The sequence below is a fragment of the Copadichromis virginalis genome, linkage group LG14 (genome assembly GCF_057382275.1).
Source record: "Copadichromis virginalis isolate Kocher_CV1m ecotype Utaka linkage group LG14, C_Virginalis_male_GT1.1, whole genome shotgun sequence".
In the NCBI taxonomy this organism is placed as follows: domain Eukaryota; kingdom Metazoa; phylum Chordata; class Actinopteri; order Cichliformes; family Cichlidae; genus Copadichromis; species Copadichromis virginalis.
This window is the reverse complement of record NC_140631.1, coordinates 26,493,916-26,509,793: the sequence shown is the minus strand read 5'-3', so window position 1 is coordinate 26,509,793 and position 15,878 is coordinate 26,493,916. Positions and strand designations below refer to the sequence as shown.

The 15,878-nt window shown below is 38.5% G+C and overlaps 1 protein-coding gene across 1 annotated transcript; it reads right to left on the bottom strand.

The window, feature by feature from the left end:
* Nucleotides 1-378: 378 nt before the first annotated feature.
* Nucleotides 379-15,380, bottom strand: LOC146694082 (uncharacterized). Its single transcript, XM_085478690.1, has 12 exons — nucleotides 15,194-15,380; nucleotides 13,481-13,615; nucleotides 12,420-12,614; nucleotides 12,016-12,117; nucleotides 11,662-11,844; nucleotides 9,393-9,404; nucleotides 5,627-5,718; nucleotides 4,873-5,099; nucleotides 3,153-3,312; nucleotides 2,149-2,311; nucleotides 1,974-2,027; nucleotides 379-1,899 (listed from the first exon to the last, which is right to left on the bottom strand). The coding sequence occupies exons 1-12, from the start codon at nucleotides 15,378-15,380 to the stop codon at nucleotides 1,652-1,654; spliced, it is 1,758 nt and encodes a 585-aa protein (XP_085334816.1). The 3' UTR covers nucleotides 379-1,651.
* Nucleotides 15,381-15,878: the final 498 nt, after the last annotated feature.

The window sequence follows — 15,878 nt, the reverse complement described above, 5'->3', positions numbered from 1 at the left end:
AGATTAATGCGATGGTGTTGTGTTTAGTATGTTGCTTTGGTTTTTTTTGTTTTTTTGCTTGTTTTCTATTCTTCTCTCAACAGGTGATCCAGGAGATTCTTATTTTTTTTCTCCCCCCCTTTCTCACTGTCCCTCTCCCCTTCTGTTTTTCCTTTCCTTCCTCTTTCTTTCTCCCTTTCCTATCCCTCACTCATGTCTGTCCCATCTGTAACATCTGAAAATAAAATATAATAAATAATAAAAACAAAGATCGACCAAATGGACCAATACGGCAATGCCACGAAGATCCATTTGGCAAAGTAAATCCATTGGGTATCCTTGTTGGTCTTCAGACAACAATTCTGATGGCTAAAGAACCAAATGGGACAGGCAAAAAAAAAAAAAAAAAGATCATCAACTCAATAGGATAAAGCAAAATATGTTATTTATTTAAAGCTTAAATCATAAGAACATTAGGCCACAAAATAAACACAAACATGCAAAGTCAAACATGCAGTATCGAGACAGTACTACAAAGCCCAAACATCTGCCATCACCACTACTGTGTCTGTGCACTGAGGCCTTATAGAAATTACATTCCAATAGAAAAAGTAAGAATAAAAACAGCTGTTTATGAAAAGAAAATACTTTCATGGTCTTTTCAGTGGGACCTCTGGGTGGTACAGCATAGTAGCATTCATGGCATTGGCAACTCAGTGGTTAACATTCACTAGCTTTAGCTATCAAAATAAATTATGCCATTTACAGTATATGCATACATTTGATTATGTGGGTCAAGGTCAAACATTTTTTAAATTATGTATTATAATTTGTTTCAGTGCAAGAAAATAGCTTAAAAATAAAAAATGAGCCATATGCTAATATTTTATGAAGCTACATTTTATAGTGCTGTAAGAAGTCAGCAACTGTTGATTCCATGCTAACAAGAATCAAGAAGAAACTTAAGTTTTTTTTTTTTTTTAGACTTCTGAAGTTAATAGTTTCATCGTATTATTGCATACACTGTATACTTAAATACAACTGGGCTGTGTCACAGTAGTAATAACTGTCTTAAGTTATGTGAGTGAGTACAATGTGAAACTCAGTAAATATTTCAGTAAAAAGCTACAATGTTCTCAGTGATTTCAAAAATTTTACTTAGTCATCTCAGTGAACAGATTTTCTGAGAGTGGAGGAATGGCAGGGTTTGACTAGTTATGTGCAGAGTCACATGTAACTGATGCTGCAGTTTTAGTAATATTATGTATGTAATTATTTTAAATGCATAAGTAAGCAGTGTTAAGTGTAACAATTTAAAAATAATGCATTCTGTAATGGCATTTTTCTGTAATGCATTACTGTTTCTAAATCAGGTAAAGACATTACGGTTACAGACGGTACATAAGGAGTTTTTTGATTTAATTGTGAGAATCAACCATTACTAATGGCTCTAATAATACACAAAAAACAAAGGACAGATTAGGTATGTCTTTTTAGGATAGCATCACTATTGCTAACAGACCAATGTATAACAATGCAGTAATATGTAATACATTCAAGAGAGTGAAAAACCCAATATTGCAAGCACAAAATAAAAATACAAAATTAGTACTTTGTCAGAGAATAGAGTAACTCATCAGGACTGCCCATGTATAAATCAGCCAATGGTGACCTAAGGTGAACATTTGGAAATAATGAAATGGAGTGACTGAAGAACAGAGTCATGATTGAAATCAGTGAAAACATTAACTTTGTTAAAGAAGTAGGTCTTCCCAAGAACCAGTTTAGGGAAGCTGCAGCGATCATCTGTTTCCAGGACGTAAGGAAAAGGCAGAGCTTCGGCCTCCATACCATGAACCGTCAGCACATTCCCAAACACAACGCTCTGCTGAGACACACTTTCCACAGTCCCAATGTGCACTAAACAAAGATACATAAAGCCATGGCATTACAAACCAAAACATCAGCATTTTTTATGTTAAAAAAAGACTTACTTTTTTGGCAAAGATCTGTTTTGTTCAGGTTATTCACAGATAGGACTCTGGATTCTGAAAACAACATTATACATGTTATTGGTAAAATGCAGGATCTGGGCTTTGCCATCAAATTAAAATGACGTCAAATGAAGTTCTACTGCATGGAAAGGACATCTAAGCAGACAAAACAAACCATTAATCATCTTTCTTTGACCCTGTCCTGGTTCATGGATTGATCTCAGCCTCCCAGCACAGCATGACCACAGGGTGGTGTTGTAATAGAGGTGACCACAGCATCTAAACCCTGTCTTGGCAGAGTAGATCACCTCTTCCTCCTCACTTGAGCAGCAAATGTCCTGGTAGTGAAAAGAGATGTTAGTTAAGTTTCTAAAGACAGGTGTAATATTCCTTATGCTGAAGGTATTCTGACTGTCAGATATACACTAAATATATCACTAAATATAAAAAATGTTTTAGTATTGGTCTTACTGGGGCCTTGGCAGCAACTGCATAGTTTGGCTTGCAAAGCCTAATAATGATGGTTTGGTTATATTGAATTATAAATTGTTGTGTTTAGGTTCAGACTGGAGATCCTCCTCTTTTTTGAAATGATCTGTAAAGGATTCTTCGGACTGACTTTTATAAAGTACAGTAATCTTCTCCTGGATGCATTTATCAACTATTTGTGTGACAGCCGGACAAGCTGTGTCCATGAAAGCAGCCTTGGGAGCCAATGCATTACAAGGTGTTGTTTTCCTTCACTGTAGAGTAGGCATATATTCTAGATTTAATGCTTAACTGGTTATTGAGAGGTGTCACAAGTAAGAAAGGAAATTCAAAATGCTTTTGGAGAAAAAAAAAAAGAGAAGAAAAAACAAAGTGTCAAAATTAAAGACTGCAGTGCAGAGAACGGCTCAGTGACAGATTCTCAGTGGCTTCTGAACCTCACAGATCCCCTGATAATGATGAGAGGGTGTGAAAAACTGATGGATGGACGGTGGGGCATGGAAATGAGAACAAACAAGCATGTGAGCCATTTATAGAGATATAACCTGAAGTGGAGTGTGTGACGTGTCGTCCTGCCCCTGAAATTCATATAGTTTATCTCAAATAAGTTCTCATGGCATGAATAGGATGCACGAGAAATGGTCAGATAACATGATAATTATATTATATACATCATTACTGATAAACTACCTGTGGCTCTTGCAGAGTGGATCCGCAGCACTGCAGGTCCCCTCCATGCTTATGTAATGATGTCAGCGTGTACAGTGTTCCTGCACAGCACTTCATCTGTGGATCTTTAATGTTGTAGGCTTTGACCCCACAGCAGTGAATGTTTTCTGATTTGGGATGTCTGGTTGGAAAACAGAGGGACACATTAATATCAAATGAAGCTTATGCATAAGTTAAATAATGAAGATCTGCAATTACAACATTTCTCTGGTTTTCTGGGTGTTTGCCTGCTAGTCAATTCTTTGCATGACTTCCAATTTCCCACGCTGTCAAATTCAATACTGACATCATTACACTAGTCCAGTGTTCTTCTTACCCGCCTTCTTTGAGCCAATCAGACTCCACCCTGTGTGCTTTAAATCTGTGGGCTTTTCCATTATTTTCCTTTCCAGGAACCCATCTCTGTGTCCCTCAAGTCACTTAAAGCTCCGTCCAAGCCTCTATCTTCACCATAATTCCATTCTGCCATCATGTGTCATCAGAGACTAATCAAAAGGATCAATTAATTTCTGTAGCTTAGTAAATCATATTCAAGTCTTCTGAATGATCATTCCTCATTGAAATAAGGAGTGCAAGATAAGTTTATAAGAGGCTGAGTGAGACATGTCCTTATGTATATTGTTGGATGTCAGCCTGGAAGATATTTATCCACTTCTTCAACACAGTTATTACACAGGCTGTACACTGAAAGCAGAGAATCAGAACTGCAGCTTCAGCTCTCACTGTTCACACATAATATATTCATACTCAGTGTTGCTGTCATCACCCACTCTGACAGACTCTGCAGTTGAAAATACGCTTAATGAGAGCATTCAGGATACAACCTGCTCCACCAATACTAAAACTGAGACCGAAAGAAAAGTAGCTGCCACAAATGTTTTCAGGCCATAGAATATCCAGACTATTGAATGATGCAAACACAGACAGTTTAACTGCAAACTTTAACCCATATGGCACCAAACCGAGTCAGAAACCACATGGACCAATACAGAAGAATGCTTTATCACTTCTGCTTGTTTTCTTTTTTCTTTCTCAGCAGGTGATCCAGGTGATTGATATATGCATTTTTTTTTCTCTGCCCGTTCTGTTGGTTTATGTTTTTTGCCCTTCTCCCCCGTCCCTCTTCTCAGCTGTTTCTCTTTCCCTCTTTCTTTCTCCCCTTCTTTCCCCCAGTCAAGTCTATCCCGTATTCAGTAAGTGAAAATAAAATAAACAATAAAAGGTGAATCAAATGGACCATTACGGCAAGGCTGGGATGGTCAATTTGGTAAAGTAAATCCGTTGGGCATCTTTCTTTGCCTTTAGACAACAATTCTGATGGCAAAAGAGCCAAACGGGACAGGCAAAAAGAAAAGAAAAAAAGAATGCTTTATCACATTAGACCAGAGCACAACGGTGCCTGAAAGTAAACAAAGGTGGGACAGTGTTATGCACAGCTGGAATTTCGATAAAGAAAAGACCTTCTACTGGAATGCAAGACATTTCCTTTGCCTCTCCCTTCTGGGTTTCCCCTCAACCAGCACAAGATGCATTAAAATTAACTGCCCACTGACCTAAAATCAAACACTGTTACATACCAAGCTGATGAATAAGGAATGGGAAAAAAACCCATCCCTTTTCACTAGATTTTATCAGCAACACACACACACACACACACACACACACACACACACAAAATCACCTGTGTCCATTGCAGCAAATCTCAACATCAGGCCGGTAAATTTCTGTCCCACAGCAGTGTTGTCCTGGGCTGCCGTGAAACTGAGAACAACATATAGTCCCTTTGGCCGGGTTGTAAGGAATACCCATCTCTGAACATTCCTGTCCATCGACTCTGTCCTCGTACAAGGTGTTATTACAACAGAGAACTCCACATTGTCCCGAGCCGTACGGCGTCTCTCCACAGCACTTGAAGAATCAGAGATAATACAGTAAATTGTTCAGAAATGCCTTTTGGCCCTTTTGCATTAGTAGTAGCGAATACTGAGGCCGTTCGATGAGTTTTAGACAGATCGAAAAACACCCTCAGTTATTGTATAAAAGGAGCGGGGTGGAGCTCTGAGCTCTCTCGTCAAAGGGTCAGTAAAGCAGAATTTTTTCCTAGAATCTCTCTTTTCCACTGCTGTCAGCTCTACATCCTAATTAGGATGTGACACAACACATTTCATTTAATAATGAAATGTGTTGCCCATCATTTTACCCATTAACAATCTTATTAAAAATTCTTCCAAAATTCTCCTAATACATACATATAATTTTTTTTTTTTATTTGAAAGAAAACGTTGCTTTAAGTCTATCACTGTCATTGGAAAAGGATTTTTTTTTCCCCCAGAGACACAAATTAAAACTTTTGACCTTTCTATTATAACTAAAAATGAGGCCCAGAGACAGAACAACAAAACAAACAAGACAAGGAAAAACAATTTGATTATTACCTGATCCATCCAAGGCTTCCACGCAGAGATACATCCATCACAGCAGACTTGTATGTGTGGATTATACACAGTGGGTGTTGCCTTGATTTGACCTAAACATAGAGGTGTGAGGGTTGGAAGGGTGGAGAGAGGACAGGAGTTAGAAACTTCTCATGCTTGTAAAGTATCGTATGTCTCTAAAGCTGGTGCTTGGTAAGGAAATCAATGAAGACTCTCTTCCACACTTTCTTTGGAAGTTCCTGAAATGTATAATTTACTGGTTTGCATTGTTGGATGAAATTGTGCAAAAGCTTCAAACTCACAGTGCAGTTTCCTGCAGTGCTTTCCCACATACACAGGTGATTCTGAACATTTTGATTGGTCGAAATATGAAGTTTTATGCTAAGATGATACCGGTGGATGCATCTGTACACCACCAAGCAAAACAAGCTTCAACTTGCTGCACAATCAATTGTGTTGCAGAATCTTTGCTACGTCGGCTTCAGCCCTGGTAAGCAACAGCAGGCAAATGATTTCGTTGTTGCTTCCTCCCAAAGCTTCTGGGCTCTGCCTCTTCTCCCATACAATCCCCTTGACTGCTAGCTCCTTAATTACTGCACCACAAAACAATATCTGCCGTCCAATAAATATCAGACTTCTGAGGAGCCTGAAATAAATCAGAAACCATAACGCTGGCAAACATTTACAAACAGCTGCAGAACAATTCCATATCAAAGTTACCCAGGTCTGCTGCTGTAATGGTACTTGCCCAGTTCTTACTGAAACTAACATTTTCCCTATGTATTGACTGACGACAACTCTATGAAGGAAAAATTAAAAGCACTAGACAGAAAGTTTGGGCAAATTATACATTTTAGCTGGAAGGGTGCTGACCCCGTGAAGCGGCCTTGGATTGGGGTAGAAAGTGAATAAACGGATGGATTTATGGATGGCTGGGAATAAATACAACAATCAAGTTTTTCCCCTTCCTCCTCTGCCATATACCACTCAGAAGAAGTCATTCTTTGGCAAAACATCAAATGCACTGTGTTACTTTGGAAGTTAACGCACAATCGATTATTCAGAATCTCTTTAATCATCACAACTGAAAACATCCTTAGCTGAAATATTGCTGGAAGCAGAAGAAGTGCTGCAGGCCTGACTGGACGCAGGAGTAAACTGATTGTAGGACTGACTTTAATGATGAAACAAAAACAGCTGCTGCTAATCTGTAGGAATGATGAGCTCTGAAAGACAGGAAGTCACTTTAATGAACATATCTACAGAGAAAGCCAACATCGTTCTGTCCACAATGACAACAGTGTGGATTTGCCCAATTACAGAGAAGCAGATTATTTTCCTGTATTTCTGTCACACCTGGGACAAAAACACGAGACAGCTGGGAAATCTGTGAGACTAACATTAGGAATGGAAGTAGGGCTGCGTCTTCCTTTTCATTTCTTGGCCTATTAATTTGAACATGCACAATGAATCACTGACGCGATATATAATGTAAAACTCTATTGCCAGCTTATTAATTTAAACATGAACAATGAACAGTGAAGCACTACATTAAACTGTATAAAGGCTGACGCATGGCATACGCAATGTTTGTGAGGTGCATTTCATTCCAGATACCTATCTGGCATTTAGACGGCACCCGTTAAAAAACACCAAGTCCTAGATCTCATTACTGAGTGGAAGAAATGGGTTCTCATTTTAATGTGCAAATGAAGGAAAAAGAAAGAAAAAAAAAAGAAAAAAAAAGAAACTTCTCATAAATGCTGAACTCAGTTACATCAGGAAAGACATAACAGGGGAAAAAAAGGATCTGAGAAAGGAAAGAAAATAACATTTACTCAGAACATGGAACATGTTTGAGAAAATATTAGTCAGGGTGTTCCCTTGCAACTATAGCTTCACATTATGTTTTTCCAAATATAAAACTGTCATGTTCCATGGCCGTGTCTGGGATTTTCCAGCCGGTGTTGTTGGGTTTCCAGGGTCATTCACTATTAGTGACTCTCTGTGATTAATTATTCTCTCCCAGTGGCTCTCCAGCAATTTCCTAATGTTGTAAACCCGCTCAACATTTGGCAATAAAACCCTTTCTGATTCTGATTCTGATTCCATGATAGTCTGCTCTCAGCTGGTGTATATTCATGTTTACCTCACTCTTCTTCTGCTGTGTAAATAAAGTCTTGTGAAAAGTTAAGTTGGGTTTGAGTCTACATAGGGTCCATATCTTGCATGAACCTCTGGTTCATGACACAAAACCCTCTTTAATGCACACATTTAACTAAAAATGAGCATATAGGATTTTACAAATACAAATAGAAGACAAGATAGTATTTCTTTGTTTCATCATTTGATAAACTCCCAAGGCATTATTCTCAGTTTTAGAAAGAGTTAGTTTAGTATTACAGTATATAAAATGATATTACTAGGGGCATATTTTGTCTTCACACTTTATTACTTGAAGAGTTTTCCACAGTGAGCTAACATCACAAGAACAAATGGCACAATGTGCTCTGTAGGGGAAATTTATGCTGAAAACAACTCTTTGTTTTTACACCAGTAGAGCAAAATAAACTGCTCACTAAGTTCTAACTGCTTTGTTGGAGTTTGGGCTGTGATCCAGTTCCACTTTCTCTTCCAAAAGCTGCAAAGTTAGAACCACAGGGTTATGTAATTTTTACGTGATAGTAACTGACACGACAGCTGCAAAACCAAAACAAACAGACAGTGATACCTGAGGTACAGAACCAGTGAGGCTTTTGGTTTCTTTCACAGCAGTGGTACTCTTTTGGATTGTAGCATGATGACCGACAAAGATGTGTGTTTGGTTCAGTGCTGCGGATATGCAAAAACAGGTAAAAATAAACAAAAACACAAAAACAGTCAACATCGCATAAATACTATGCTAAGTTTTCAAAGCCTCTCACAGATATACACAAGGTGTCATGTGGCATCTATGCCATTGTCACTGTCGTGGGTCTGTGACCCAGTGTTTTTAAGTTTTATTCATTGAATTATTGTTTTCTGTTGTATTATATTTAGCCCTCCGGATTTCTGTTCCTGTGCCTCACCTCGCCTCGTCTCACGTTTCCATGTCTAAGTGTCGAATCTGCGTCTCCGTGTCTCTCTTCTATTTACTTTTTTACTAATGACAGTCTGTGTCTTGTGTCACTATCTTCAGTTTTGGTCTCCTCCCCACCTCGTTACGTCCCAGCTGTGTTCTCGCCTGCTCCCCATCCTCTCATCACTTTAAATTTGCAGGAAATTGCAAAGATGTATTTTAACCCCAAACCTAACCAAATAGTTTCAGTGCCTAAAAGGACTTAAATTCCTAACCTATGAAAAGTGCCTCATAAACAGATTAAAGCCATTTTTAATATTAAAGCATTAAGTCATAAATGTCATAAATATCATTGTTGACAAAAATAAAGCTGTGATATGCTGGTGACCTGTCAGTTGATGTCTGAGATGCACTACATCGACCCCGCAGCCCCAGATACACTAGCAGTCAAAAGCTTGGACACACCTTCTCATTTAATGTTTTTTTTTTTTAATTTGCATGAGTTACGTTGTAGATTCTCACTGAAGGCATCAAAACTATGTATCAACCAGTGATAGGAATAACTGCATTACAAGTAACGGCGTTACTAACGGTGTTGCTTTTTTCAGTAACGAGTAATCTAACTAATTACTATTTCTATCGTTACAATGCCGTTACCGTTACTAACAAGAAAATACGGTGCGGTCGCGTTACTGTTTTTCAACAAACAGACGGCTGAAGCTGTGTTCAGCTTATTGCATCTTATATCAGTTGTAAGGAAGTAGCTGTAAATAAGCTGGGCTCCACAGCTTTAAGCAGCTCTGCGGGCTCCCGCGGGCCACAGTCACTTTCTGGCACAACACCTGTAGCTAGGGGGCAAGACAATCGCATGAGTGCTGCTGTTTGACTGAGGAAGAATAAAGTAGTCGTGGTAAGCCAATCACATGATCACTTCAAGATGACAAAGCAAAAAGGTGATATATAGCAGTTTTTAAATTGTGTTGTCATGTTTACTGTCTAAGGTCAGCGCTAGCAAGCACTCTCTGCTTATGACCCCAAAAAATGACCAATCAAAAATGATATGGCAACATGACATTTGGTTGTTTAGGAAGAGGGGGAAGTTTTAGACCGAGAGAGAGAGAGAGAGAGAGAGAGAGAGAGAGAGAGGCAGCAGAAAAAGAGAGAGAGTGAGTTTTGAGATGTGAGAGATTTGCGACGTTTAGCGTGGTTGGAGTGTGCAGTTAGTGTGTGGTGTTGTGGATTGCTTTGTGTTGTGTGTCAGAACAGTAAGGCGATTGCTGTCTCCAGGTAGAGAAGAGGAGTGATACACCTGCTGCTGTCAGACCTACAGGCATCAGGCTGTGATGTTCTCCTTTATATAGTGGACAGAAATTTTTGAAGTGGCACAAATAATTTGTGGCATCTTACTGAATGCAGAACACCTGATTGTTATGTAAATAGTTTGAAATGGTTATTTAATGGTACATTTCAAATTCCTTTAATTTTAAATATGTTTATATTGTCTATCCTGTAAAATAGTCAGATGTCTATTCTTATTAATGTACAGAATTCACCTGCTTGCTGCTACTACTGCACATTCACCCAATGTATATATATATATATATATATATATATATATATATGGTAAATGGCCTGCATTTGTATAGCGCTTTTCTAGTCCCTAAGGACCCCAAAGCGCTTTACACTACATTCAGTCATTCACCCATTCACACACACATTCACACACTGGCGATGGCAAGCTACATTGTAGCCACAGCTGCCCTGGGGCGCACTGACAGAGGCGAGGCTGCCGGACACTGGCGCCACCGGGCCCTCTGACCACCACCAGTAGGCAAACACGGGGTTAGTATCTTGCCCAAGGATATTTGGATATTCATGTAATCTAATTTGCTGGGTTTTTGACTGCACTTGGGGACACAGTCAAAGTTTTAGCAGTTTTCCAGACTGACTGACCTTCCGTTCTTAAAGTAATGATGGACTGTTGTTTCTCTTTACTTAGCTGATTGGTTCTTGCCATAATATGAATTCTAACAGTTTTTAAATTAGGGCTGTCAGCTGTGTACCAACCTGACTTCTGCACAGCATAACTAATGGTCCTAACCCCATTAAGAAGGCAAGAAATTTCACAAATGAATCCTGACAAGGCACAACTGTGAAGTGAGAACCATTTCAGGTGACTACATCATTGAGAGAAGTCCAAAGATTTGTAGTGCTGTCAACAAAGCAGTGGATGGTTGGTTAAGAAAATGCTTGTATATATAATGTATATATATAATGTTTGTATGTGTGTATGTATAGATAAGTGGATAATAATAGGTCAAAGCCACAGTTAACTTACCAGTTGGGTTGGAGCACAGGTGCCTGGACACACACACACACACACACACACACACACACACACACACACACACACACACACACACACACAATAAATAAAATAGTATGGACTTTGGACTTGGGTACTGCCAAGCTGACTCTATAGGCAAAGGCAAAAGAGAACTTTTGGGAGCCCTTCTATAGCCACATACTGTGGATAAAAGCATGTTTTCGGTTAACAGACATTTTTTTGTGAACATCTTTTTGGTTTTGTTGTGTTTCTTTGTTTTTTTTGCCCTTGAGTGGCGCTTGTCTGTTATTTTCAGTTTAATTATTTACAACTTCCTTCCTTGGAAAACATAACACTTACCTCTTGTTGCATACCTGTGAACATGAAGCACAAAGGATTTTGATTAAAACGATAATATAGTAACAATTTTTTATTGCATTTAATCTGATTATAAGTATGTAATGCGATAAGCGCTGTGGTCTATGAGTTGATTTCATTACAAATATGATGAAACTGTTCCCAACACTAAAATAAAACTGTATTCAGTTTTCATGATTTAAATATAAAATATAAAATGAAGAGCATACTTTTAAATCGAATTTTAAGATGTGCATTAAGCTGCCTTTGGCAAGTTATGCCATTCAAATATACACGACTTACAGCAAGATGAATTCCTCGGTTGTATCTCAGCACCATCATCCTTCCAGCAGCAACACTCAGTCTTGCTGTTGAACTGGCCTTGATGACAGCACATGTGACCTGGGGAGTTCCTTGTCAGGATCTTCTTATCACTAATTGGACCACAACACAGCTCCTTTTCCCCATCATACGCCCCTGTGGAAAAGATACAGATATCAAAAACTGAAACACTTGAACTTTAATCATAGCTAAACTAATATGGAGCTTTTTAAAGATGTCTGTATGTTCTTCATTTGGTGAATAATCTTCCTAATCATCTACTGTATATTCAGTGAAATACTTTTCTGTTTTTTCAGCTTCACTTACTTTTGTCACAGCATCTGTGATTCGGTGAATGTTTGTCAATAACAGTTGACTGACAGCATAGTTGTGTGTTTTTGTCATAGGTCTCATTTCCACATAAATGAGCTGTAGTTGAAAAGACAGTCAACACAATTTCATTACTCACAGTAATTAACATTGGCTTCCTTTAAATACTCTGTGACAGCTATCATACTTCCACAAAGATTTTTTTTAAGTATATGCAACATTAAAGACATGGCATATCTAGTGCAGATAGTCTTGAGGGATAAGACTTTTTTTTTTTTTTCTAGTCCATGAAATGACTTTCTTGTCTTGGTCTAACATGTAAAGTATGATGCAAACTGCAAAAACTTTCAGATTTAGATTTTATTAAATCTATTCTACACAGTGTGATATGCTGTGTTGACCTGAAGTGGAGTCCCTGAGACAGCAGGATGAAATCTTTGGGTATACTTCCAGCCTCTTCTCATTTGAACAACAGCACTGAGTCTCGGTGTCATACTGGCTGTGACCACAGCACTGATGGTGACTGGAATTTCTCATCAGAATCATCTTAATATCAGGTGAACCACAACACAACTGCTTGACCCTATCAAAAACATCTGTGAAAAGAAAATATGTTTTGTTTTTTGCTTTCTTAATTTACCTTAACCATAGCTAAGCTGTCAAGCTGCTGCAATGTTGGTAAACCTTTAAGTGTGTGTGTGTTTTCTAATCATGTTTTACTGTATATTCTGTACATTCAGTTTTTATGTCTTGTTGACCTTTTAAATTAAAGTTCATTTAGAAAGTGCCTCATAATAACTTCCCAAACGAGTGCCCTGATGCATCTCATTATGACTGTTTCAAGAGACAATCACTGATTTCAGTTCAATCTAGTTATGTCCCTTAGTAATACTTCCACCGTTATATTAGCTTTATACTTGCTAGGGTTCTTATCCAGACGCTTTTCTTTGCAAGCTCCTTTGACTTAATGGTCATGACAATTTGCATAATAATGATCATGAAACCGCCCTCATGACCCATTGTTAGTCAGTGGTGATAGTGCCTGTCATTATGCAGATGTATTACTTATAAGGTTGGGGAAACCAGCAGTCAGCTGAGACTGAAGAAATCACTTGGATGAGTGACAAAAAGTTTCTCCCAATGAAAATGTTGGCATTCCCTTACCTGAATGATTGAGCATGCATCAAGCCACCACTTAATCATTTTCTCTGCCTTCAGTCATTTCTCTTGATTTCTAAAGTCTGCCATCTGATGGTGGCTAGTTATATTCTCTCTTGACACCACCTTGCAGTTTCCTATGTCTTTCAGTTTGCACCTTAACTGAATCTCACGATTTAATACTCAAACAACTACAAATTTGCAAACACTCAAAACTTAGTGATGGAGAAAACATAATTCCATATTTACATTGTATACTTTAGAATTGATTTAATTAATGCTTTCCATCAGTGCATCTACTCACCTTTACCACAACACTCAGCCATTGGTGAAGGTTTTGCTATGATGGCTGACTGGCAACATATTTCATTCACTGGATTGTAAGCCTTCAGTTCACAGCAGCTGGATACCTTTTCACTAAGACCCTGTGTAACTCTGGCTGTAAAAACAGGATGCAGACACCAGTACCTTAATGTAACTGCTGAAAGAGTGTTATTACAGGTGCATCAAATCACGATTAGAAAGTTCACAACTTCAAAGAAACTCAGTTCAATCTAAAAACTGTTTTGTTTTCTTTTGCTTCTTTTACTTGAGCAGCATCGAGACAGCCACAGTGCATCTGGAAAATATTCACACCTATGAAACAAAATTGTATCAAGACACAGATATGGGGAAGAGTACAGAAAAATTTCTTCAGCATTGAAGGTCCCAATGAGCACATTAATGGAAGAAGTTTGGAATCACCAGGGCTCTTCTTAGAGTTGGCCGCCCCACCAATCTGAGTGGTCAGGGCAGAAAGGCCTTAGTTAGGGAGGTGACGAAGAACCTGATAATCACTTTCACAGAGCTCCAGTGTTGCAGTGTGGAGAGAGGAGAACCTTCTAGAAGGACAAACATTTCCGCAGCACTCCACTGATCGGGCCTGTCTGGTAGAATGACCAGACAGAAGCCACTCCTCAGTAAAAGGCACATGACAGCCTGCCTGGAGTGGCTGTCCCCTGAAGGACTCTCAGACCACGAGAAACCATTCCCTGGTCTGATGAAACAAAGATTTGCCTCTTTGGCCTGAATGCCAAACATCATATCTGGAGGAAACTAGGCACCACTAATTACTTGGTTAACACCATCACTACAGAAAAGCATGGAGGTGGCAGTATCACGTTGTGTGGATGTTTTTCGGCAGCAGAGACTGGAGAAGGGGCAATGGTTAATTTTCCAACAGGACAACAATCTTAAGCACACAGCCAAGACAGCAAAGGAGTGGCTTTGGGACCAGTATGTGAATGTCTTTAATTAGGAAAGTCAGAAACCAGATTTAAATCTAATTGTACATATCTGAAAATGACTGTGTACATATGGTCCCTGTCCAACCCAATGGAGCTTAAGAGTTTCTGGGAAGAATAATATGACAAACTGTCTAAAAATCATACTCAATAAGACTCAATACGGAGCTTCAAACGTATTGAGTGAAGGATGTGAATACTTGTACATGTATATGTTATCATTTATTTTATTTATTTTTAATGAATTTGCAAGAATTTCAGGCAAACTATTTTTCTACTTTGTCACTTTGGGGTGTTAGCTGTAGAATGTTGGGGTGAAAATGAATTTAATCTATTGGTAAAGATTGCAATATGACAAAATGTGGAACAAGTGAAGCGCTATGAATACTTTCCTGATGCACTGTACTTCTGTTTCCTCACATCTCCCCGTACTTTATGATGGTTGCAACAAAATAGTGTAAGCTTTCCCTCTCAACCATCACATCAGCACTGTAGGTGTCTAGCAATTTTTGTTTGCTAAAAAAGAAAAACCTTTATCTGCTTAATACCCATAATGCAAGGTTGAGTGATACACAAATGTTCTCAGAAGTGAGAAAAAGACCTTCAAGAATAGATCTGAATATATGGAAACATATAACCTATTTTAATACCAGCTGATGACTTTTTAATATTACTATTCTATTCTTTTTTCTTTTTTTTTTACATTCCAGTTTTCTATCTTATAAATTCATTACCTGTGACAGTGTGTCTGTGTTGCTGTTTACAACAAGTGGCTGTTCCAGGACTGTAAGGCTCATTTCCACAACAAGACAGGCTTGCACCAGGGTGAAGTCTGTTTTCACAGCATGTAGCCTCTTTGATGTCATACCATGTTCCATTACAGTCTTTTCTGAAAAGCATAGATGACCAAAGCCTGGACATTATTGCTGGCAGTCAGATATAAAAGTATATCTTCCTCTGCAGGGAAAACAAGTGGTTTCATTACCTTTATTGTATTTTATTAGTTTGTGGAAGATGCCTTTTGTTTGAACCTAAAAGATACTGCCGGTCAAACTGACAAGTGGTGTCAGAAGTGTGGGCTCTAATGAGTGAAGTGAATATGATGATCAGAAGTGGAAAGATAAATTACTTTAATGAAGTGGATGGTGAAGGTACTACGGCCAATCAACTGGTTAAAGCAGAGGTTAACCCTGGACTGACAGATGTGGTCAAATCGTTAATGCACACTTAAGCAGCAAGAGACCAGAGAATGGACAAATGTTTAGTCATTATTCAGCCATTAAAAAACAAAGGTGGACAAGCATGCAACACCAATTTCAACAAATCCAACTCGCGCCTTTTGTTTGAACAGGCATGACAGCCTCATTTGTTAATTCTTTTCTTGTAGGGAACCTCAGTGACACTCACTGAACAGCACTT

Excerpts from the sequence above, each read along its gene's own strand:
- LOC146694082 (XM_085478690.1), bottom strand. The coding sequence starts at position 15,380 with ATGTCCAGGCTTTGGTCATCTATGCTTTTCAGAAAAGACTGTAATGGA. Across the intron at positions 12,118-12,419 it reads TCTCAGGGACTCCACTTCAG|CTCATTTATGTGGAAATGAG; the intron begins GTCAACACAGCA and ends TTTCAACTACAG. Across the intron at positions 3,313-4,872 it reads ATTTGCTGCAATGGACACAG|ACATCCCAAATCAGAAAACA; the intron begins GTGATTTTGTGT and ends TTTTCCAACCAG.